General features: G+C 39.2%; 1 protein-coding gene across 7 annotated transcripts in view; it reads left to right on the top strand.

The window, feature by feature from the left end:
- GRIA4 (glutamate ionotropic receptor AMPA type subunit 4) overlaps window positions 1-26,767 on the top strand; it is a 969,207-nt gene that overhangs the window by 825,890 nt on the left and 116,550 nt on the right. For 6 of the 7 annotated variants that reach the window (XR_015299356.1, XM_086935255.1, XM_086935257.1 and 3 more), the window contains exon 9: window positions 18,289-18,399. Coding sequence is in view for 6 of the 7 variants with exons in the window: in XM_086935255.1 (XP_086791381.1) it covers window positions 18,289-18,399 (111 nt within the window). In the remaining variant the exon portion in view is untranslated. Of the gene's footprint in view, window positions 1-18,288; window positions 18,400-19,588; window positions 19,751-26,767 lie in introns of those variants that run through there. The other variant, XM_086935260.1, reaches the window with a different exon arrangement.

Genomic DNA, 26,767 nt, shown 5'->3' with positions numbered 1-26,767 from the left:
TATATGGCACTCTTTTATGGACTTTTGCATGTCTTTGTAAATCAGCCCAGAAACATCCAACTCCATATTATTAAGGGGGCAAAGAGGGCACATTCTTTATAACTGTGCTGACTGTACATAGAAATTCCCATTTTATGTCTTTTGATGCCAATTCACAAAAGGCATGTTGAAATTCAAAAATGAGTGATACAGCTGTACTCTTTTATGTTCTCTTTCATGTCTTTGTGAATTGGCTTCATAGTCGTGAAAGTTCATGAAAGGTACAAAGAGCATCAAAAATAAGCCCAGATTTGAAATAGTTGAGAACATTACCCATCTGTATTGTATATTGTGTTATGTACCAGACAATTCATAAATGAAGTCTGATTTTCTTGGGGCAAGTCTATGGGTGTGCGGCCCCTCAGTTTGTTGAAACAACAAAGGTTAGTTTAAGATTCCCTTTACTGAATGCCGAAGTGCTGATTGAGGCAGGCCTATTCTGCAGACGAAAATATCATATATCTCTAAATTACATTTCTTTACCTTAGGGGAATATGCTGGGCTGATTTCTTGTTAGGTGCCTTATTTGTTGCAGGTAATAGTTAACCTCAATGGAATTTACATAAATCCAATACAAGAGCAGGATTTTGATTATACCCCAGAAATCTAAATAATGCTGTCTTATGAAGGCATTTTACCCCTTTACCTTAAAGAGAGTGTGTTATTCCTCGTGTAATTGTATCAATGAAGGAGCGTTGCGTAGGTCATTTCCATGTCTATCTCCACTGGATTATTCAGCACTTCTGTAGACCAATCAAAAAGGCTCAAGGGGCTTTAAGAAATGGGGTTACTGGTTGAGGGGATGCCCAAATTGCTGTGAGATCCACAGCACCCGTTTTACATATGAAAGGTAGGGTGAAGAGAAAACAATAGATTTCTAATGATAAATGTGAAACTGGGTAAACAAATAACAGTGAGACATAATGTGTCAATCTGTGTAGACAAAAATCATACACCAGAATGTCTATATAATAAGACAGGTGGCTGTAATGATGTGTGTTAAAATTAAACTGAATGTGCATGCATGACACCCGAATATCCACAATCTCAGTGAGTGCGGGACAGGATAATTAAGCCCCAATGGACCTAAATAAATAAAGTAAAATGGTACATGACAAGTATAACATGACCTCAATCCGTAACATTGCCTATTGTTAGCCACACAACATGTATACACTCATATACAGTACCCAGAAGAAAATAGACAAAAGAAAAGAAGAAGTGAGAAAGAAATTAAACCGAAAACTCTGTCTTCTCTCATCGGCAGGTCTGTAGATTCGGGGAGGGCGGGGTTGAGGTGTTGCACAATCAGTGATGCAGGTCTACTAGAAGCATTTAATTTACAGGCGCTGGGTACATGTAGTTCCACTTTATTAGGGACTTATAAGTAAATTAAATATGCCAAGTGGGGGTACAACAATGTCACCACATTTAAACGAGAGACCACTAGCACTTTAGCACTGGTTAGCAGTGGTAAAGTATGCAGAGTCCAAAAAGACAACAAAACGTGTTCAGAAAACAGGAGGGTGAAGGCAAAATGTTTGGAGGGGACCCTGCATAAAGTGCCATGTCGCACAGGGGCCCATAGAAAGACAGCTCTCCCTATATGCCGAAAATATGAGGGATTCCTAGTGGATGGGTCTGAGGGCTGCTGAGAGCTCATGCATAGATGCTTTCCATGTAATATCAGTCTAATTTGATAGTCTTGATGACTTATTTAGTAAAACACATGAGATGAGATAGTGAAGTCATAACATTTTATGATCGATCATTTTAAAGTGCATGCTTACACAGTAAAAACTGAAATGTTACCATATATGTAGGTATTCTCTGAGTAAAGTTTTATGTTATTAAGATAAAAATATAATGAAAGCCTGTGTGCTCTGCGTTCTTTGATTTGATTTTTTACAACCAAACTCCTAAGACCCATTACAAGCATTTGCCAGCGTTATCCAAGTGCTTTCGATCAAAAGTAGAAATGGCCAGGGATGTAAAGTGAAGCCAGATGCAAGATGAAAATTCAGAAATTTGCTTCCACTACCTTTATAAATTTATAAGATGAAACAAGTAGTAATTTGCCTGTGCCCTAAAAACTCAACTTCAAGAACACTTGAAAATCTGTTTCTAACAGATTCCTCATCTCACACCTCACTTTTTGGATACTTAAATCTTAATTCATTGAAGTGTATTGCGATTAACACAGCTTAATCTTTAATCATTTTACTGTTACTAAAATGAAGAAAAACAAATCGGATTCTTCCGGAGAAGCCACACTGCATTTGATTAAATTAGTCCCTAATTCAGAGTGGCCTGGAAATACTGGATTAGGTGCAAATCCTGTTTGCGCCTACCTCTGTTGGTGCAGTAATATCCGTGCATTTGCCCTGCAATTTTCTGCAGGTAATACCTGTTGAATAGTGGTCAGGGTAGCTCTTATGTTGTACTTTATCACTCATTCTCGGAATAATGTTGAAACTAGTCAGTTAGTCCCTAATTCAGAGTGGGCTGGAAATACTGGATTAGGTGCAAATACTGTTTGAACCTACTTCTGTTGGTGCAGTAATATCTGTGCATTTTCCCTGCAGGTTTCTGCAGGTAATACCTGTTGAATAGTGGTCAGAAACGGGAAAAATGTGCAGAATTTTGTTAGGATAGCTCTTATGTTGTACTTTATCACTCATTCTTGGCATAATGTTGAAACTATTGTAATTGTATTCATACAGCGCTTACTACCCCAGACTAGGTATCGAAGCGATTTTTGGCAAGTAGCACTCTACTCCCGAACTCAAAAATGATTAGTGGTGGATTAGTGTAGAGAAATACAAGTTAATTTGAGTGCTGGACATGCATGTCTGTTAGTTGAACTGAGTAGGATAATGGAGGCATAGAAGTGTTTATTTGGGAGATCATAGTAGTAAGACGAGGTTTGGGATGCATAAAGGAGAGATGGAGGAGGGAAGAGTCTCTAAAAAGGGATTATGGAGTTCATAGTAGTAAAATGAGGTTTGAGATGAGTCATAGTAGGGATTCATGAGGGAAGAATTTAGAGAGAGTTGTTTTGGGAGATCACAATAGTAAATTGAGGCTTGGTATGAGCCCTGAAAGAGTTATTTTGGAGATCAAAGTAGTAGAATGAGGTTTAGGATGAGTCAGAAAGTTGACATAGAGAAGTGCATTTGAGAGAGTCAAAGGTTTTTAAAAATAATTATTAGTTGTTCTACAGTAGGAGTAAAGCAACAAACATACAGTTACATAACCACAAAGAAAGGCTTTGGGAAACACTTTTGCACTGGGGACCAAGTATGTACTCCATACACATTTGGCATTCCCTTTTCAGAGTTGCCCACAAACAGCCTAGTAAACCATACCACCCCTTAATGCTGCCAGCAGTGGGTCAGGTCCACAGGACTAAGGGGTATATTTATGGGGATTAAGCACAGGGCAGCACAGCAAGTCACCTTCCTGTACTTCCTTGTGTCAAAGTGAAAGGGCAGGAATGCCAAGACATGGAACTCCCTCCCCACCCACCTCCGCCTGACCCAGGACCACCTCGCCTTCAGGAAGCAACTCAAGACCTGGCTGTTCGAGCAGTAGCAGATCCCCCTCCCCCAGCGCCTTGAGACCCACTGGGTAAGTAGTGCACTATATAAATGCGATGATTGATTGATTGATTATCTGTGGCATATTGCACATTACTGTCCTTTCCTCCTGTGGTGACACCATTCCGGCAGTCTAGCGCAAACACAGACACCCTGGCTCCATGGTGCACGGGTACCTGCGTTGCTGGCAGGAATGTTTTTGTACAGGAAGGAGCACCTTCCTGCACAAAGCAATCCTGGGAGGCGTTTCTCTCTCTCTCAGACTGCAGCACACATAGAAAGAGGAGAAATAAAGCTATTTCTCATTGTTTCCGCTCCCTTGGGGGGGTATAAGGTTTTGGCTCATCCCCTGTTTTATATGGTGTTGTAAATCTGAGGCTGCATCAAAATCTATTGGTGTTGCGTGGGAATACGCCCACCGCAAATCCCAAAGGATGCCTCTTCAGCGCAGAGTAAGGCAACTCAGCAATTTGTGCAGCCTTGCCGTACTCCATGCATATGACGTTATTCAAAGCCATGCAAAGTGGCTTTACGTGGCCTCACCAATCTGATTTGGTGGTTTTTTCATCACAAAAACGGGTGCAACTGTGGCACAAGTGGCTCGCAAATATGCCCCAACACACATTAATTTGGTTTAGTTAAAAAAAATAGTGCTATGACTTGCCTCAGTTTATTTGAAAGGAGTTAACGGTGCTTACTCCTGGCTCACTTCTTTCAAAATTAAGTATTGTTAGAAATCAATAATGAAACCCTCCTATCCATTTTCTGCACACCGGGACGGGTTTAGAGGTTTACCCAATCACTCAATTTGAATGCACACTTCAAATCCATGAATGCACATAAGACGTTAGTTTAGTTGCTTGTGGTACACTTTGCTAATCTGACATATATAGGTGAAATTGAAATCAATTGTACTCAAATCACTCTAACGCTTAACCAGACATCAGCTATAATTTCTAGGGGGCAGTAGTTTTCCATACTCTTTGGTGCCTTTGTAAATCAGACATGAAATGTCCAACTCTCTTGAAGTAAAAGTGCAAATAAAGTGCAATCCTTTCTATTAGTTATAATTGTACAGGAGCACTCCTTCAATGTTCACACAGTATTCCCATTTTATTTGTTTTCCTTCCAATTCACAATGGCATGTAAGAGAATAAAGGAGTACAAGAAGAGCACTACTTTACTATACTCCAAAATGCCTTTGTGAATAGCCCCCTATGTGTTCACAGGACTGGAGTTTTTGACCACACAAATACTCCTTCTGCCTTTGTCTAAATATCCCTGATCTGGTGCATGCTCTCCAGACTGGTTTCAGTATGTCATTATTGATTTAAGTACATTGTGTGCAATATAAACTTCTAGAAATGTGAGTGAACAATCTTGTTCTTATACATTTTGTAGCAGATTAAATGTAAACAAATAAATGCAATAGGACATTTCTCATTTGTCCAAAAGGCATGTCTACTTATTACTTAAATCAGGAAAGAATGATAATATTGTTTCCCAAATGGCATGATGAGTTTATCAGTTTCAAGCAAGTGGACCTATACAAGTATACTTATCTAAAATAGATTACATTTTTAAGTGTTATTAATAGTCTCCTAAACTACAAACTAATTGGCCCAAATGTAAGCATGGCACTTGTCCAGCAGTGCTATTACACAGAGCTTTCGGGATCAATGGGGCTGAAATGTTTTCATCAGACCCGGGGGTAAAGACGCAGAAAAGGACCTGGAATTCTTGATTTTTAGTAGTTATTCCAATTCCAAGGGAAACATGTATAAATGCTGAAATTTGATGACACAGTTTGAGCTGGAGTCTGAGATTCTGGCCTTCTGTTATCCATGCCTTAAATTCTGACAAAGTCATAATCAGACCCTAAATTGAATGTGGAAGCTCTGGAAAGGAAGCTTCACCATTTCCAGCACCATAGCGATGGTTGTTGGTTGAAAGTGGATAAATATAAACAATTATCTTTTTTGTGCGTTTTCTGGGGCTGTACTGAAGTCAGGCAAAGGTACAACAAAGAAGGAACTAGACATAGAAAGAATTAGTGCTGCAGTTAAAACCTGTGTAGTTTTAGTCAAAACTTATATCTTTCTTTCTGTCTTTCTTATGGGCGGGGAAAACCTGCAGTATGTGTTGGTGAGTCAATATGGTAATGCACCACAAGTTATTCAGCTGATAAGGTGGCCAGCGTGCTAATTATAAGAATGCTTTAGTAACATTTTCCAGAAAATTGAAAGAATTAAGATTTTCATAACTGAATTAAAAAAAATACATGCAAGATTTAATCGGGTGTTAGTATTGGCATTATCGAAACAACTGAAAGGAATGCAAAACTAGAAGAAATATTTTTGTCATAGTCAAGCATTCAGCCTTTTATAGCCTATTTCCATCCATTGAGGCTCAGCTTAATGGTATCTTCGCATTTCGTCAAATGTCAATTTGGATGGATTACAGCCAATTTAAATATTCACCATGTAGAAATTATAATGGCTTTAATAAGCATGGTAGACACATTCACATGTACCAGGAAACAGATCTGTCAATTGAGGCTAATATGCTGCGCATGCCAAATATTCCTTATTTACCAATGTATAATGCAAATCACCATTCAGTTTGTAGACACCTCAGTTGGTTTTACCTTGTGCATGATCATGCGTCTTAACTTTACAAGTTTAAAAGAGTTATAGGGATTTAGCATTTCAAGGTTGTCCATATTTAGAAACAGTTTAAAATTGTATGCATTTGCATAAATGTGGCATCAAATTAACGCCACATCGTCTGTCTCCAAATGGAGACATTACAATCTAGTATACAATGGTGCAATTGTGCATGTCTTGGAAATTTATGGAGAGACATAGCTCCTATTTCTTTTTATGTTTTGGAAGGCAACATTACCCTGTTCACATCATCACCTAAAGTCATTTTAAAACAGTCCTCTAGTGTCTCGACCAACAATGGGCCTTCAACAAATTTCGGCCTGATTAAAGTTTGACGGATGGGATACTATGTCAGAAACATAGTTGTACGATTCGTTCCTATCAAGATCAACATTTCACTGTGGTTCTTGACATGTTATAACTGTGAGCCTTTAAAAGAAAGACCTCCAGTGGAGGTAAATACTCATATAAAATAAATATACTACCCTTTGCCCTGCACAGGGAGGTTGACTGTGGAGGGGCACACATGAGGATGCAGTTCAGTGACAAGTCTGAACTACTTAGGCCCAAATAGGTCCATTTTGAGTCCAGTCCTGCTCTATCACGAAATCCTGGCTACACAACTAATTAAAGCCTTCGCCATTACGGTGACAACTATCCCATAAAGTCCCCTGAACACCTATAAAGTCTTACTGTGCTTCTGCTGCAAATATTTATGTGCTGGGATATTACAATTGTGCTTGGCACCAGGAATGCTTTATTATCCCTCAGCTGAGGAAGAGGTTTTGGTGAATTTCTTAAACACCATCATTTTCTAAAAAGTGGATTGAGCAGGTCTTTGAATTGCAATAGCAATAAACTCCCTGCAGTAGATTCATGAATACTGGCAGCCGCTTGGCGCTTTTTGTTATAAACTGTGAGCATGATTTCCTGGCTGCCTGAATGAAAAAGTATCTTTTTCTAGTAGTGCAATCAATTAACAAATTCTGCAGCCTTCCCAATGAATCAGCATTGCTTAAAATTTACTGGAAGCTAAACTTATACTTAAATCAAGTACTCTGGTTCTACGTGCGCTAAAGAACAGGCAGAGGTAGAGATGTGAAACAACTCTACATGGATGCCTGGAGCGCTGCTGTGCGTTTCATTGGTCTTTCTTATTATTAGTATTCTGTTGCATCCCATGGGCTGGTTGGAGCAAGTGATTGGAAACGCAGGGTCCAAAGGGCATTGTTCATACGAGGTATAGTTTCATCACTTTGTCATACTCGTTGAAGGTACTCTTTTACGTACTCTTACACAGCATTGTGAATTAGCTCCAAAACGTCATATCCAGGTATAAAATCAGAATTTTCATATATAATTATTACAAATAGAAAGGACTGTACCATCTTTGCACTTCTGCTGATGGGGAGTTGGACATTTCAGGCCAATACACAAAGGTAATCATGTAAAGAGGACTCATCTACTACTACTTTCCGAACTCATAAATGCTTTTGTAAATCGACAACCAATTGTTTTTTGCATGGCTTGATTTATGCCCCCTCTGTCCTGCAGATGGCATACATGACTGGTTTATAATGCAGCCAAGTTTTTAATTTGTTTCTCTGTTTAAGTAGAAGGTAAGCTAACGTGAAAGGGCTGTGGTACATGCCAGAGAAACTCCCTATTTCATCAAGACTCAACTTTGGAGTCGCTCAGTGGTTATGATGAATATTCTACTCTGTGATTTCCAATAGTTACCATCCAATATTTTCAAGAAGTATGGAAAATGTTCCTTGCTTGTGGTCTGTGGGAAGGTTGTGTTGGTATGGAACCATCCTCGTATAGAGGAACACAAACTGGGGCTCAACTAGAAATGGGGAAATAGACTGCAGCGTTTATTCTTGCGATTGGAAGTAATTTGTAGAAGAACCCTGTTCGTAAAAAACCCCGAACAGTCAAACCAAAACATTGCTGAAGTTCAGCCACAAATAGATTACCTACCTACCCTTTTGTAAAGAAACTACATTAGGCTGCTTGGTGTGCATGGCACCCATGATGATGGACCTTAATAGAATATTGCATTTATTCAGTCAACACACCATATTTTATAGAAGCATGACAAAACCACCATCCATCCTCAAACAACTCATTGTCAAAGTTATGGCTTTCTCGTCCTTTATGCAGCTTCTTAAGAAAAATACTCTGTGGATCTCAGAGCCCCGAGCTCTAGCATAACCATTGTTGACCTGATGGCCAGTATTCAGGCCTCGTGGCCTCCTTAATCTGTTGATCTCATGGTCATGACCAATTAAGATAGCCATCCTAATCTTCCAAATACAGGATGACCACCTACTTCCATTCTCGTTTCACTTAACCTCAAATGCTCTTCAATAAAGTTCCTATGTGGAGGTGGACGACTTTCTAAAATAAAACATTCAAAGAAGGACTCTCACACCAATCATTTAATGCATCCAATAACTTTGTACATCGTGTCACGCCCAGTACAAAATGTGACCCTTCATAATCTACACATTGCCGACACAAGTGCCAAAAGTATGGATAGGTGGGATTTGCTTACTGCAGTTTTATGCCAAATGGTGTGTTGCCTTTGGTGCACATATTTGAATTTCTCCATGACACATTACTCATGTGACCCACTTGAGAAATTTAGTGGGCAAGTAGTCCAAATTCACAATCAGAAATGCATTCCTAGCATACAGCAATGGCTCAAGGGAAGATGGAGATACAGCCCTTCTACTAAAGCAGCCTTGGAAAAATACTAAAATGCTACAGCAATTCAACAACAATAAGCACAGATTTCTAAAAAAACAGCAAAGAAGACTAAGGCCCTGATTTAGAAGTTGGTGGAGGGAATACTTCATCACAAATGTGATGGATATCACGTCAGCCATATTACGATCCCAATTGGAAAGAATGTGATTGTAATACAGCTGACAGGATATCTGTAACATTTGGGACGGGGAGTGTTCTCCTCCGCCGACTTCTAAGTCAGGCCATTACCATGAAAGCTAAGGGTAGGTAAAATCTAGCATAATAAAAGAAAAGTAGATGCAAGTTGAGTGTTGGACTTGGTCCTTTGTGTAGGGTCATTCCCAAACTTTTTGCCTTTATCCTTCTGTTTTCTGGGCTATTTTTGTTGGTCAAAGGACTCTGTTTTAACACAGCTAGCCAGTGCTAAAGTGTGTCTGCTGTCTCCTTCATACACAGTGAAATTGGCTTACACCGAATTGGCATATTTAATTTATTAGAATGTCTCTAGTAAAGTAGTACTACATATACACAGGGCCTTTGAATGCAATGCAGCTTGTAGGCCTGTAGCACTGCTTGTGCCATCCTCTTAAGTAGCCTATTAAACATGTCTCAGACCTGCCTTTGTAGCCTGTGTGTGCAGTTTTAATCTGCCATTTTGACCTGGTGCAATAAACCTTTTCAATAACAAGAGGAGCTTAGAGGGAAAATTATGGGTACTAAAAAGAACAAGCCCTCCACTCAATGAAAATAATCCAAAAAGAGTTCCCAGTACCCAGGACTATAGTTAGTAATTATCTAACGGGCATGAGACCCTCTTCCGCTAAAATTCTCAATTCGTAGAATTGCGGAAAACACCCGATACTATTTCTATATTTAGATGTTCATTGTCTCTAATGCCCTACTGTCCGTGAACAGACTCTCTAATCTGTCAGTTTTGCTGATTATGGGGGATTCAAAGTGTTTTTCAACTCGGCGCAACCAGAAAAAGTGTCAGCCCTATCTAGGACCATACACACACCCACACATACACAAAAATAATCCGGAAAAAAATGTGTGGCGGAGAGGAAGGCACCTCATGGGCGAACACCCTCGGGGCGATCTGGTCAGATGTTTACCAGAAACGTGGCCCCTTTCTCATCATAGGTGACCATTCCTATTCCAGAATTGGTGAATACGTGAAAGAAAGCAAAAGATAAAGAAACAGTGCAATGCAAGGAGCTTAGAGCATGACTCCTTAGACATACAGAAAACAGAGTGAAGAGTAAAATCAACAGTCACACCTCTTGGACTTCTTTTATTAATGACTCAGGTGTGTACGGCTGAAATAAAAAGGCTGGTAGCTTAAAGTCGCATACCAATACCTGTAACCAACATGTTTCACTGCCCGTGACCTTTATGGCAGATTCATCAGGGTTAGTACTCTGTTGCTGCACCCACTTCCGACATTTTTAAACAGGAAGCTGCCAAGTTGAAAAGAAAATTTAAAATCGCGACCAGATTTTCAATCTAGAAATCCAGATAATACTACTTTGAATTAAAAAAAATTGCGTAAACAACATATCCTAATTCTAAAATAAATTGTTATCCTTCACCGGTCTATCATGTATCTTAAACCCAACATACCCAACAACACTAGGGGGATGGAAAAAGACAAAGGTATTGAGACATGTTTTCTTTGAGATATTACCCTTATTCAGCTACGCTCCCTCGTACCAGCTGAAAAGGCAGGTCTCCGCCTGGTTGTTGGTTGTCACATCAACCTATGGAATATTCACATATAGTCAGTGCAATATATGTACACTGTACACAAAATGCATTAAATACACGGGCTGCCCCCATAATGGCGGGCAAACACTCGCCCAATATATGTTTATACAGGAAGAGCATCCACAGAGAATTACTGGCCAAAGGACACCTTAGTTGCTACTGTTACAATGTATGTGAATGTTATTTTCCGCATCAATAGGGTCTGCCAGCATATGTAAAAGAAAATGATGCAGCGCCGGTAAAACCCACTGCCACTGTGCATCACGCAATATTGCACATAACGTGAGCATTGAAGAGATGGTATACGCTGCTAGCTTAAAAGTGCGCCGACATAGCAATGGAAGACAGCGCCCGGTATATGCACTCAGGCAGCCTGGGGACCCCACATCACAGAGCCCTCTCCTTGCCATACAATCCGCGTCCGCGGGTGTTGTACCATCCCAGGAACGCCGAGCGAGTGAACGCGTGTGTCTTTTAAACATCCCGGCTGAAACGAAAAATCTCGCGCACCACACTCACGTGACCGGGCCAGACCCCTGTCACGTGGTTAGAGACCAGAATGCCTCAAAACAGCTCAAGGGCTGTCCTTCCCAATGCGGCCGCCATTTTATAGTGGCGGAATCGCCTAGTAATCGTATGTAGTTCGAAACATTGATTTAGGGATGTGAGGACGATTACAGTTCTGTGGAGTGTTTACATATGACTACAATACGGAATATGGACTTGAAAATGTTGTTTTGAAATTCCAAACAAGCTCACGTTTTTTTTGAACAAGAGGTAGAGTGGTGTCAAGATGTGCACTTCCCAAAACGGAACGCCATTTTGTAGTGGCGAAATCGCATTCATAATCGTGCATAAATCACAACAATGATATGAAAATAGAGACAGTAAAGTAGAGCATTTCACATGTGACTACAATACGGAATCTGAACTTAAAAATGTTATTTAGAAATTTCATTTTATGAACAAGAGAAAAAAAAAGAAAAAAAGTAGTGTCCAGATATTGGAGTCAAAAGATATCCCTAAACAGTGTGGACGCTTTTTGGAATTGGCTAATTGATGTAGTGATAGAATCTCAATTATACCAGTTGGCTCGGTGAGTATAATCAATGCCAAAACGGTGTTTATATCATATGTTATATGTCATACACATCGTCTTCGGCTATGCCTAAATCTCCAGACTTTTGAAAAATTGTTCAAAGGGTTAAACTGGCAGGTTCATAAAGCCTGATGGCCTGCAGAGACTGGATGCTTCACACTGTTTAGTGTTAACCCACTCATACTCAAAATACAGATCACGAGGGGCGTGTCACGGGGCAGGAGGCAAACAATGATGGCCAAATTATTTTACCTTATTCCACTCTATAATTTCATTGAGGCCCCACTTATCACTGCCCTCTCTGAAAATCCATTTTGCTTCCTTTGTGATCAAGATGGACTCCACATTAGTGGGGTTACCCTTTACTGTCTCCAACACTGTCCAGGTGAAGCTGTGTTTTTCTTGACAACAGTGTTGAACCAATTTCGTCGTGAGTTTCCCAGCCCTGATGGTACTTAGGCGTTCCTGTATACGAATCTTTATTCTTCTCGTGGTGAGCCCAATGTATTGAAGGCCACAGCTACATAGCAACCTATACACCACATTGGTGATGTTACAGTTACTGAATTGATTCAGGAACCATTCTTTACCGCTGGATAGCATAACACTGCTACATTTACTGGTCAATGGACACACTGAGCATGTACCACAAGGATAATGCCCCTTAGGGATCGTCGTAGCATCATTTCTCAGAGGTACTCGATCCCGAGTATGGACAAGCCTGTCCTTAAGATTGCCTGACCTTTTGAAAGCGAACCTAGGGGGGGGGGGGCATTGAAAAATCTTTGTTACTTAACAAACCCCAGTGTTTCCGAATAGACTGCCTAATCTTCGTAGCCATAGGCTCGAAGGTCATGACCACTGGTAAGCAGTCCTTTTTGTCTCTGGTACTATGCTCAAGTAAAACATCACGGGGAGTATTAAGCGCCCTCTTTCTTGCATTCTCGTGGATAATTCCTCTGTTCTAATTTTTTAGTGAGGTCAATGGACTGTTGGACAAAAGTTTCAGTCTCAGAACAGTTTCTACAATATCTAAGAAATTGACCCACCGGGAGATTGTCACGCAAAGCCCTCGGGTGGTGTGAGTTGTACAATAGAAGGGAATTTCTGTCCGTGAGTTTTTGATGGACCCGAGTACTCAAGGTACCTACTCCATTGGCTTCAATCTCTAAGTCCAAATACGTAGCCTTGGTGTGACTATATGACCAGGTGAACTTAAGGCTCTGATCCTGAGAGTTTAACCAGGTACAAAACTCAAGTAGCGACTCCTATGAGCCAGACCAAATGCAGAGCACATTGTCTATATATCTCTTCCAGAGGCAAATTTGCCTCTGGAAGGGGTTGGTATCTGGATAGACGATGTGCTCTTCAAACTGACCAACATATATACATGCCAGGCTGGGAGCCATTGTGGCCCCCATGGAGGTCCCAGAGGTTTGTAAATAGAGTTGGTCTTTGTACATGAAATAGTTACGAGTCAGAGCCACTTCAACGCATTCCATGACATAGGATTGTGGAACATCATAGAACCATTCGAGGTCCCTCAGGGCGCGTGCTGCCGCCACCAGCGTAGCGTCCTGAGGGATACTCGTATACAGAGATTCAACATCAATGGTTACCAACCATTGTGCATTGGAATCATAGGGTACATTTTCCAAAATTTTCAGAATGTCGGTGGTATCCTTTATAAAGGATGGTTGATTCACCACTGCCTCTCGCAAAAAATAATCTGCATATTGCGAGAGGGGCTCAAGGATAGATTGCATCCCCGACACAATAGGTCTGCCGGGGGGTGGGCAGGTAGGTTTGTGTATCTTCGGTAAGATGTATAGAGCAGGGGTCCTGGGAGTATCGTTGACCAAAAACTCTGCTTCTTTTACCAAGATCCATTTGTTAGTCTTGGCCCTGCTTACCATTTCCTTTATCATTTTGGATAGCTCATCAACAGGGTCCTTATTAAGAGGACGGTAGTTCGCACGTACATTCAGTAGGCGTTGTACCTCTGCATCATAATCTTTGGTATTAAGTACGACAACCGCACCCCCATATCTGCTGATTTTATAGGAAGCAGACTGTTCTGTTCAAGTGCCCTTACTGCTTTCCAATCATCCGCAGTCATGTTTGTTCGTTTAAGATGTTCCTGGGATTTTTCAAAATTTTATATGTCTTGTAAGACCTTTTCCTCAATAAACCTTTTGCCAGGCCTAAACCTTCATTTTTAATACATGTCACTTAGAGTAGGCCCTACATAGCCTACAGAGCAGGGTGTAGTGTACTTTAAAAAGTCGGAAATTTACTCTATACTTTTACATGTCCTGGCCGTGAAAAACCCTTACATTTGTGTTTTACTACTGCAAGGCATACCTCTCCCATAGGATAACATTGAGTTGCTTCATTACATTTAATAAGAGATGACTTTAAATTGGGAGCAAGTAGGAATCTTGGGTTTGATATCTAAAGACTCGTAATTTAAAACCCTCTTTAATGGTAAAGTCCAATTTTAAGTTACAATTCGGAAAATGCCACTTTTAGAAACTTGTGGTTTTCTTATCCCAACCATCAGTTGCCTCCAACCTGCATCCTGGGCTACAAGACTAGGTGTAACTTACAGTTGGTCTTTGTGTATTGCTCCCAGACAGTACCCCAAGAGGGAATTGGTGTAGGCAGAATGGGCTATCTCTGCCTTCATGAGAGGGAGGAGCTGTCGCCTCCCACACTTGCATATCACAAAGTCCACGCCCAACACAATCAGAAAGGATTTTGCCACTAGTCTTTTGTGACACCAGTCAAGCAGGGACCCTTGTAGGGAGGAATGAAATTCCAAACATCTCTGGTTGAGGATGGAAATCTCCAGAACTGTCTCCTACATGAAAGTAGAATCCAGGTTTAAATAATGGACCCTCAGAACTAACCCTTGGGTTTACTTGTTGAACGGTGAAGGATTCAGGAGCACTGCTGTGCTGCTCTGCAAGAAGGACTGCTACTCTGCTGTCCCTCTGCCCTGCTGCCTGAAACAGAAGGACTGGACCTGCATCTTGAACCCAAGACCACCAGAATGACTTCAAGGGATACTTGGCTGGCCTCCTCAGAAAAGCCTCAGCGACAGAAAATACTTCAATAATCTTGAACCCAGCACCTTAGGTCTTAGACCCTTGGAAATGGGCCTGAAGGAGCTCTGACAACCCAGCTGTGGTCCTGTAAGCAGAGCCCCCACATCGGAATGAGGCTGTGCAATGCATCCCTGATGCCTGACCTCACATTGAAAGCCTCTCATCAAAAGCATCCTTGAAAACAAAGCATCACAGTTTCTTCTGAACCACTGGTGTGCAACGCATCTTCGGCATGGGACCTCACATCTCAAGCCCCTGGTCAACAGCATCTTCGACAACGAAGCAGGACTCTACATTGCAGCCTCTCAGCTTCTTCGGAAATGCAGCTAAGTGATGCATCCTCGACGCAGGGTCTTGCAGCGCTCCGCAACTAGGATTTAAGGTACTTTGTGTAACTGGCCTACCTTGGTGATTGTATCTGGCCCACTCTCCATTACGATCAGCCTGAACTTGTGACTTTGTCCCTGTCCAGCACAACCAGAAAGCCACTTTTGACGCTGTGTGCATCTGGGCACTATTTTCACTTAAACTTTAAAATTGCACAGCTCCGGCTCTACTGCTTGGATTTTTGTGGTGTTAATGTCCAATAATAAGTATGGGCACAAAATACTTTCCGCTTGCGTAATATGCTGATTTTCGGCAATTTCGCGATCCGCGAATCTCGCGAAATTGCCCAAAAATCCGCAACTCCGCTCACGGGCGGATTTTTTTTTTTGCACATGCTCGAGTTGAAGCTCAAATTCAGTAACGTTCAGCCCAAAAAATTTGTGAGCACGGTCGAGGCTAGGCAGGTGTGCTTCCTCCCTTTATCTACCGTCTACAATTAGATGTAATCCTTGATGGAGGTCTTTGCATCCACAAGTTTCTCGAGCGCAATCCCCGTGTACTTCCTGTGACCAGGAGGCTGCTTTCTTCTCATCTGCTGCTCTGATCGGACTCTGACCCTTTATAAACAAGAGGCATGTGAACTCGCATGGAAGCCCCACCCGTTTGGCCCCGCCCCACACACACTAGGGTATGCAACCTCTTCCCGCCCTTTCCTCACTATGATGGACAGCTCACTCGAGGGACCTCAGCGCCTTTCGGCTCGGTGGCAAAATTACAGACACACGTGGTCACTGGAGACAACTCTTCTGGCCCTTTACAAAGCTGTAGTGTAGCAAAAGCACTATACATTTACCCAACGAGGTAGCACCCACTGATTAGCCAGTAGAAAGTACTCCAGTTGAGTAGAGGTATGGCACAACATGGTGGCATCTTCGTGGATAAATATGCAGGCAGGATTCATTCTGGCACGATGCTCCTATCACAAAAATTAAACCTCAACAGGAAGCACTTACAGATATAAATAAAGAAGGTGCCTGAGTTGAAGCTCAAATTCAGTGACGCATTATAATCAGCCCAAACAACTAGTGAGCATGGTCGAGACTAGGCAGGTGTGCTTCCTCCCCATATCTACCGCCTACAATTAGATGTAATCCTTGATGGAGGTCTTTGCATCCACGAGTTTCACAAGCGTAATCCCCGTGTACTTGTAGTGACCAGGAGGCTGCTTTCTTCTCATCTGCTGCTCTGATCGGTCTCTGACCCTTTATAAACAAGAGGCATGTGAACTTGCATGGAAGCCCCGCCCGTTTGGCCCCGCCCCACACACACTAGGGTATGCAATGTCTTTGGGCCCTTTCCTCACTATGATGGACTGCTCACTTGAGGGACCTCGGCACCTTTCAGCGCGGTGACAAAGTTACAGACACACGTGATCACATATATTTGTGCAAATCCACGAGTTCGCAGATTTTCCCGCGAACACGCAGAATTTTTTGCCATTTCGCGAGATTTCGCGAACTGCAAATCCGCAAAATTCGCCCATACTTATCCAATAATTTATTACAGCATTGTGTTTTCACTTTATTACTGTTTGAAGTGATGCAATACTTTACACATAGCCTCTCAATTAAGTCTGTCTGCTTTTGTGCTAAGTACAGATTTATTTGTGGTTTGCATGTAACTACTCCCTGACAGAAATTGTGGCTGCTGCTTCAGCAGGGTTTCACCCCCTCAACCAGTATCCCAATTTTCAAAACCAAGGAAGAAAAGTGATACTAAACATAGCAGGAAAGCAGATGAATGCTCAAAGAAAGAAAGTTGTACCACTTGATCAAGGATAAAAAGGGGATGTACTAAAAAAAACCAAGACCCAGTCTGTAGACGTGTGCAGAATATTATGGAAACAGTGTTGCTGAAAAAGTGGATGATGCTTGCACCTGTGTTTTAAAATAATGTTTTATGGAAAATTCGAAATACCCTTCGAAAATATATGTATGAAATATTGCTACAAAATGTAATCTTGTAAGCGTGCCATAAACGACCTTGCAGAGGGAAGAATAGCTGTTATAATCAGTGGCCTTATAATGACAGAAAATGTTCCTTGTTTGATGGTTTATGCTAATCAGTCAGATGTTTCAGATGTTTCAAATGAGGTGTGCTCATGAAGGCATGCTCACCATCTGTAGTGCCTCCTCTACCTGCTTCCTCTCAAGTATGTTGTAATAACCAGTTTTATTTGCACTACACCTTATTTATATGTCTGTGTGAGTTAACAATCATTAGTAGCAAGTCCTGGTCCGCGATAGCCCTGGGGCACCCTTTGTCTGGAAACAAACTGAACTAGTCACTCAATCCGGATTAAATTGGAAGAAACATGTGGAAGAACCACTAGACATTGAGACCCACAACAGTGGAACACCTTGCAATGACACCTGATATAAAAACACTGCTGTTTAGTTTTTTAAAAAGCCCTGATGATATGCACCCATCTTGACTGAGACCTATAACCCCCTCTGTAGCTTTTTGGCTGCTAAGTATTTAACCTGGTCAACAAATTTTGAACTCTTTATTTTATGATGTCATCAAGTTAACTGTTGTTGATTAGTGCATCCCTGCACAGGCAATGCAGATTTTTAACATGGTCACTTTTTGATACAAGGACATTTAATAATACTGTAGGTTACATAAAGCTATTAAAATCTGTATTGGCTCACAATAACAGCTGATAAATTGCTTCCCTTGCATTACGATTTGAAGATAAGTTTCAGCATTACAAAGACCATAATAATGGCAAAATTTCAAATGTACCTCTAAGTATTGTCACAGAAAAACTGACAAAGGGCATAATAAGTTTTAAATAACATGTTTCTTCTTGAAGAATCCCATAAATCTTTGCATAGTATCAATTCATATTTTTTGTTTTTTAGGTTGGTTTCTGGAATGACATGGATAAGCTTGTTTTGATTCAGGCTGAGCCACAGCCTGGGAATGGCACTGCTGCCATTGAGAACAGAACAGTAGTTGTTACAACAATATTGGTAAGTCTTTTCTTGGGACTCATTTTAACATGTTCTATATACATCCCCCTTTGGTTCCTCTCTGATTAAGATGCCTTTGATTGTAAGGGGATGATGCAAAATACGCTATTTGAACAGGAGAAAGTTTTCTCATATGTATTTAGGTTACGCTCTGAAATATTTCAGAACAAACTGAAGGAAAATTAAGTTTTTATCTTAACATTTTCAAGAATTCCACATGCTTTATTGCCATGTTAAGTATCTCTGGAAAGTAAAGAGTATTTCTCGCTGGGATGTTTGTATGTTACTGTCTAAGACTACAGAGGGGGCGCATCTTACTAAAGCAAGAAAAAAAGAGGAAGAATTCCTGTCTGCCCATCTTCCATTACATGCCATATGTTTAGGCACTTCATTTGTACTATTTTTAAAACAGTCATTAATTTCCTATTAGTATTCCTGCTTGTTTTTTTGAAAAGATAACAAGAAATCCTAAGTCCCAGGAATGCGTTTGTTCATTTCTTTTTAATAGTTAGGATTTCATTGTCAAATTAGTGTGCTCTACATGGTTAGTACAATACCAACTTTTACTTAATACTATCAATGAAACTTGTTGTTAACTTAATAGGATTTCAAGTGTATTGAAAATGCTAAAACAAGAATGTACTTCTAAAAAATGAAAATTATATGTAGTTCAAACACTTATTTAATGGTGTTTTCTTATTTTCAAGCCTGACACTCCTTTAAAAAACTAATGCCATATAGGACTGTCAAACAATGGCTTTTACTTACTTGTCTATTTTAAGAATTTCATGTTAGTATTCTGAACATGTCATCACCTGCCTTATTTGGAAGGGAGCATTAAAATATTTTCAAAGGAGATATTGTCTGGCATGAAATGAGAAAATGCTTGCCTTTTGTTGCACTCTTCTTCAACAGGGCATTTTTAAGAATGCACACTCTAAAGGAAAATCCTTTTACAGAAAGACTGAAACATTTTATTAAAGTGTGAATTAGCCCCAAAAAATTCTTCTGACAATAAATCCTGCTCAGTCATTTTAAATGTTAACTAACCAACATGAGGTTCAAAATACAGTACATAAACTGATTGTTTGTTGTCACTTGCATGGGGCCTTTTGAAATATCATAACTATTTTACCTGAAGGGAACAGTAATAGAAACTCATACTTCAGTACAGTCCTCCTCTTTTCAGCCTCTGATGAAGAATCCAATTTTACGAAATTGAAAAGAAAAGAAACAATTTCCAAGATCCTGCGAACATTCCTTGCTCTGGCTCAAGTATTAACCTCCATTGTAGTTATTTTAAAGTCATTCTTCATATGGATTACTGTCTTGATTGCATGATTAGGCATTGAACCATTGACAGTAACCAGCCTGAACCATTCTGAATTAGCCAGAACAGATGAAGAGTGAACACTTAAGGTGTTGCAGATGTGATGAATAAAATGAATATCACAAGCAGTTGGATGGCTTTTACCAATATTTCCCGATCTTAATCTCTTTTAGCAAGGCTAGTGTGCATGAAGAGTGTAAATAATGCCACATCGCCAAAGTTAGGAGGAACATGTAAGAAGTATGAATTTGTTTTCTTGTTTGCTCTAAGACTGATTATGCATTGTTTTGAAAATGTATGACTTTTTGTATTGCTTGCAGTGAAAGATATTGATGTGCAAAGTAAAATGATAATCTAAAGGAAGCTTTTTTACTTATAAAAAGCATTGTTGATAGCATTTCTGAACCAGTAATTTCACGAGATTGAATAGCATGGCATATTTTTGTTCAGGTTCCCTAATGCCACTGTTTCAAATAACTGCAATTTTTATATTGTGTTGTTAAAACTTGCAATGGGATAAGAAGTGAGGTTGCATTCATTATAATAACATATTGAACATAAATACATTATACCCTGTGATAAGTACCAAACACAGATCAATTTACATTCCTGTGGTATGTCAAAGTCAGATTGCACTTATTTGTGTTGACGTACAAGCACTACATATGTCACACAGTGAGAAAAAAGAAGAACACTACATTTCCCACTTCATATTGAAGGAAATTTGACTCAATGTACTCTTAGTACAGAGAGATAGCAAAAGTATCTATTATTTGTTATTTCCTGTGTTGTTGGATGAAAACATATTTTGTAAAACAATATTATCTGTTTCCTTTATATGAAAGAATGTTAACAAGTAAAATGCCTAAAATTAGAGGACATAACATTTCCAAATGCTGTGAGGCAAACATGTGAAAAGCTTTTAATATAGTTAGCATGGCATATGTTATTTTGTCAAACGTAAACAAACTTTATTACCTTTGTACCATATTTCTGTATGTAGCATTTTGCTTCAATGTGTTGTAATGTTTAACTTTGTCATCAAACAATAAAGAAACAAATGAGATAAAATATGTATTGTATCTGATTTTTCAATAAGAAAAACTGAGTTTTGCTCTGATATGAAAGTGCATCATACTGTAATGTAATGTTTTATTGTTAGTTTCATTATAATACATGGGGTTTGTTAATGTAAAATTATATGTAAATACATGTTTTTAAGTCATTTGATCAGAAATGTTTCATAAAATAAGACTGACTTTTTTCATGAAACAGACTTGCAGGTTATTGAACTACACATAAAAGTTGCATAAGACATAAAGAGGGTGAGTGTGGGTTTCAAGTGATAATTGTGATTAATGTGTACATTTTCCAATGTTGTTTCCAAGCTCCCTTCTTTATTAACAAATACATATCAATGTAACTTCCACACAATATCAAATCTTAGCAGTCATAAGTAAATCTGTTATACTGGCAGTATGGAAATATGAAACCAGTTACTGAGATGGCAACAGCAAACCTTTACAGAACTTATGCAGCTAATCAATATATTTGATTACAAAACATATATATATATATATATTTTCCAAAACTGATTAAAAATCAACACGTATTTGAAAATGTATCTTACAGCAAGATTTTGTGTTTTATTTCCTTTCATCGTACATAATGAAACACCAAAATCAGTATTGTACATTATTTAGTTATAAATGAGAATTTCTCAGATTTCTCAATATGTTTCGACAGAGCTATTTTAATTAATGTGCATTATGTATTTAACAGATAATTTCCTTCATTTGCTTGATGTAACCCCTCAGTAGAAGATAGTTATGCATATCTGTATGCCTCCAGCTTGTATGCTAACACCAAATATAATTTATGATACTTCTTTTATTACTATTTAACTTTGTTAAAGAAAGAAACATACAGATAAGATTCCCCATCAATTAAATAAGCCTAATCGAGTTCTGCCTAAATAGTTAATAAATGTCTCTTTCTAAATAACATTTGTTTAAACTTTAGTAGAGACATTACACACATAATCTAAAGAAGAAGAAACGTGTGCACAAATTTCAGCTTTAATTATTTAGCTACATTTATATTTATTATTGTGGTGTTATTGCAGAGTACAGTGCGCCAACACTGAATATATTGGTTGGATGGTCCTCAGATAATCTAAAGGCAAATACACACAACAGTAATCAGTAATAAAACCGGCCTCAAATTGGTAATATATAAGAAAGTGTTCAGGCAAAGTGCAAAGCATTCTATGTAACAATGCATAATCAACCAGTACTTACTCAATTTTAATGGGTATAATTAAAAAAACACAATTACTCAAGGACTGCGTTCATTCATCTTCAAACAGACTGGGATTGGATTAGTCTCTTCATGGTTTAAGGTACCATTTATCACACAACAATTGATAACAGTAAGACTCTGCTTTTGACCCACATTTTGTCCAATTATATTGCACAATGACAAGCTGTTGTACATGCGGTTCAGGTGAAACGCAAGAGTCAGTCGTGTCTACTGTTTCATTCTAATGCACTCATGAAAAATGTATTTATTTTGGTCCAATACTACTGATTATTGCATGTTTTCTTCCTGATCCTTGTTATGTTTCTAATTACAACCATCCAAATGTGCAACAGCAAAACACTGACATTTCCTTAATATATATACATTTGAGTGTTGTGGCCAGTGTTATTCTTATTTAAATCTCAAACTCATACACCTCATTTCACCAACTATTTTTCATATTATATTTCATACTAAACATGCAATACCTACAGAACTGTGCCATCCTTATCCATTAAAATACGTATGTATAACTATTTATGAAACAATATTTTTCTGGCATCAGTGGATACATCACCATATACATCGGTTAGTATATACAGTGGGTGAATCCCACACAATCCAGTCACTCTCATACACTTATTCCTTCACTCTCATAGGTTAGCCCACAAAGTATTGCTTTGCAACTCAGCTGCATTTCTTTCTTGGTGACTTGGTTTCCTTAAGTTTAATTGTCTATAGTATATCTCTATTATTCCATTACAACTTTTTTATAACCCAAAAAGTACATATACTATTCCGTTTATTTCTCAAACTATTCACCTTGCCAGATTCTAAGTAGAAACATTTCAGCAATCTCTACTGTCAATTATTATATTCTGTGTTTTAGAGGTAATATTAGCCCTTCCATTACTACCCTTTGGTTGAACAATATTGCAACTTCATATGTTCTTTAATATTTGGCACTTTTGCATAAAACCTTTGTTTGAATATTGTGCATGAACTCAATGTGTTCCTATTCACTACATTGTGTCAGTTGTTGAGTTAGCATCACCATTTTCCTATTGTGAGTTATAACATTGTGGCCAGGGTTCACCTCACATACATTTTTGGGAACATTTGTGTAAATGCTTATTGTTGAGCTGATATCATACAGGCTTGTTTATGGAAGATAACTTACACTTTTGAGTAATTTACACTTTTAACTAAATGTGCTACATTTTGCTTACTCACAAAATGTTGGTGCAAGTTACTACTAAAAAAACTGTAGAAATTCAAGCACCACACATGACCAACCTCTGGTACAGCAACTTCCCCCTTAGAAAATAATGGAGGTAGAGGATTAAAATAAAGCCCACTATTTAATTAAAAAATATAAACAAAGTATTATTTATTTACAAAATAATTTATTACCATGTTTTGAATGTAAAAATTATTGTAAGAATAGTTATAATAAAATGTAATTAAATTAATTTTAGTAAATTCTAAACACCATTTTTAATGCATAATACATTTTTGTTTTCTTAAGGTGCATATACATTGTTCAATTTAAACTTCAGTAACATCATTTTAATTTTATTTATTTCCATTAATTAAAGAACTTCAAAATCAAGTTAGTAATAATGAAGTATTTTCATTTCATTCTACATGTAAAATAAATATATTTACATTAATATTTAACATACAAAATATTTTTTATATTTATTTTTGGGTTCAATAAACTTTTTTATTTTCTCCTTTACTTGCGAAAATTTCCACCCAGACTGTGGAGCCTGCTTATGGTAAAGTATAGGAAAGATTTTTTTTAAATATTTGGTCGATTGTGATAAACAATGCCAAATAGCATGGGTTGGTGATCTTGGCCCAAAAGATGAAGATTATTGGATGGATGCACTGGCCTCCCCAATGGGAGCATCGATAGCAACACAGATGGGTCTCATTCAAAATTAAATAGCTCCCCTGAGTTTATTATACGAGGCTTAGGTTATGGAGAGCCGGCCTAGTGTCATCTCTGATGTGCCTGTGGTGTAGTCGGGAGGAAGGGTCTTTGATACTTACGATCTGGCATTGCACAGCATTCACCAGATTCTGGCGGGGGGTTCTAGCCTGTCTTGCAGACGTGCTGGGGTGGGGGCTCCCATCTGCCCCAAGATTAACAATTCTGCATATTATGGAGGGTATTGGAGGCAATATATGTAAGAGACACCGGCTGCTGTTGGGCCTGACTCTGGCTAAGAGGGCTGTAGCAAAGATGTGGAAGGCACCCGCCCCACCCTCCCTTTTGGCATGGAAAAAGGGACTTGACTTCTGCATGGGGATGGAGCTCCCGATATTTGGGTCCAGGGATTGCATGCAAAAGCACCCTAAGATCTGGAAAAGATGGGTGGAATATTGAGGTATCGACTTAGACCCAGTGCCTCCGGTGAATGCATCCATGTCTATGTAGGTGTGTGGGCCTCTTGGGTAGGAGACTGGTTGCCTGGTGATGGACACTATCTGCTGGGGTGGGCGAAGTGGTGGCAATTAGGATGTAGAGATGAAAAAGTGCAATGGGGGTATTCAAAGCATTTATGTTGTGTTGTTCAGCTTTAATATGATATTGATACTGTATAAACTATTTGTAGATGTCAATAAGGTCCAATGTCTACTCTGGCAGATGTCTCCTGGGCTACGGAGCTCTGCACTGTACTCGACCATTGACAAAATAAAATCTGTTTAAAAAAAAAGACAAATGGTAGAATAACACACGATGGCAAGCATCACCTTCTTCCAAAGTGCAGAGAATGTTATTGAGTAGTGCTGTTTTAGTGCTGCATTTCAGGTGGAACCCAGATTGAAATGAATGCAGCAGAGTTGGTGTTTGCTAGCCATGTGGGTCAGAGGTTATGAAGAGACAGCGTTCTCAATACATTTCTCTGAGAATGAGGGCTTGTAAACTGGTTTTATGTTCTGGTGGTCTCCTGGATCAAGCTTTTGTTTTTTCAGAAAAGTAGGTTTCTGGCTATATGTTAATGAGGAAAGGAATATGTATTTCTTCTTCTGGTGAGAATTTGATGATTCATAGAATTAGAGCAGTCAATTTATGAGCTCATCAGATTTATTAGGGGTGGAAGCGCAAAGTCATCAGTATATATTATTGGATGAGTGGAGCTTATAATTTGCTGTAGTACATGCGTGTCTAGTTGTTGAAAGGCTGACTATTATCAGGTACTTCTCAGTGTTATGTGACGTGATATATGTTTAATATAATGTTATGCATGTATTATTATAAATGCTAATAAAAATTTGTTTGAGAGCTCGATGTCAGTATGAATTGTTTTTTTATAATTATGAGCAAGAGTGGATAAGGTGAGAGTTCTAGATTGCCTGGTGGGATTGGTTCAATCTTCGATATTTTGTAAGAGAGATTTAGGATGATTTACAACTTTAATAATTTGTTTTTGGAAATGATTTGCTTTGGTTAGCAGTATTAGTGGTTTTTAGAGAGCTTGTGGAGAGAAATATTAAAATCTAACAAGAACAACACTTAACTGGTCAGAATCCTAAAACATGTTTCGACCTGCTTATTATTACATTGTATCAAAAAAGGGAAAAGGTAAAAAAAGTGTACAGTGCAGTTTCCTTTATAATTGGTCCAGCTTGTTTTACAGCTGCATCAAAGTGGATAATTAATTCAAATAGATGTGAGTCCACTATAATTAATAGGGTGATAAACTTGTGCTAAACCACCTGGTAGCTACGGCACAAATCAGATAGGCGTAACTAAGGAAAATATGCATAGTATTTAGCAGTAGAAAAAACTGTAGAAACATTACAACCCAACAAAATAAAAAAATCACACAACCCATTTATAAAAATACAGAAAAGAGTAATCAGCATAATGACTGCAAACCAAAAACACTAAAAAAAGGGGAACAAGAGGTATGCATTTTTAAAGTTTTGGCACACTAAGAGGCAAGAAAAAGTAAAAATCCAATCAGTGGTTGCTGTTTGTGGCTGACTGGGACATAGGTGTGATATTGCACGACCGCAATGGAGTGCAGGTCGAATAACAAAGTGGGTTCTCCCCAGTCAAAGGTGTTACCTTCTGACTGAAAAGGAAGTCGAAATCCACCATTGGGGCCAGGTTGTAGTTTGTAGCTGCTAAAGTCGTCTTGAAGCTGGATAGTTGATGGACAATGTCCCGCTGACGCAGTTGTGTTTTTTCAGGAAAACCTCAGAATGGCACGAATTCACATTTTGCTGGCGCTAATGCACTCGTGCAAGTCGGACAGTTTTTATGCCTTCGCCGGCTCAAGAGATCTAACTTCAGATGCATTCTTTTTCATAGAGCTCAACATCCACCTGCAGGGCAAGCTTGGAGCTGTATCTGAAACAGACCTCTCAACATTGGTCACTGTTTCCACAAGGTACTGCTGTAACCCCAGAAATCTTGGATGTCTAAACATTTTTAAAGTTCCCAACTTTTCAGAGTTTCAGGAGCACCTCCTCTTGATCACTTCTAAGTCTCCCAGGACCTCAAGAACAGACCTTAGAGGTCAGAGTGCATTTCAGCAGAGGCCACTAGCAGGGTCCAGTCCAGTTCTGTTGCTACTGGTCAGTAGGGCACTTCAATAAAAAGGCCTCTTGCAGCTTGTTGTGGCAATGTAGGCACACAAGGGGTCAGCCGACTGACCCCTGGAGTCCACTTCATAGTGTTGGGTACAAGTGAGAGCACGCTCAACCCTTCAGGACTCC

This window comes from Lissotriton vulgaris, chromosome 8 (genome assembly GCF_964263255.1).
Source record: "Lissotriton vulgaris chromosome 8, aLisVul1.2, whole genome shotgun sequence".
Taxonomy (NCBI): domain Eukaryota; kingdom Metazoa; phylum Chordata; class Amphibia; order Caudata; family Salamandridae; genus Lissotriton; species Lissotriton vulgaris.
Note: the sequence above shows the minus strand (reverse complement) of the source record. Positions and strands in the feature narration are given on the sequence as shown.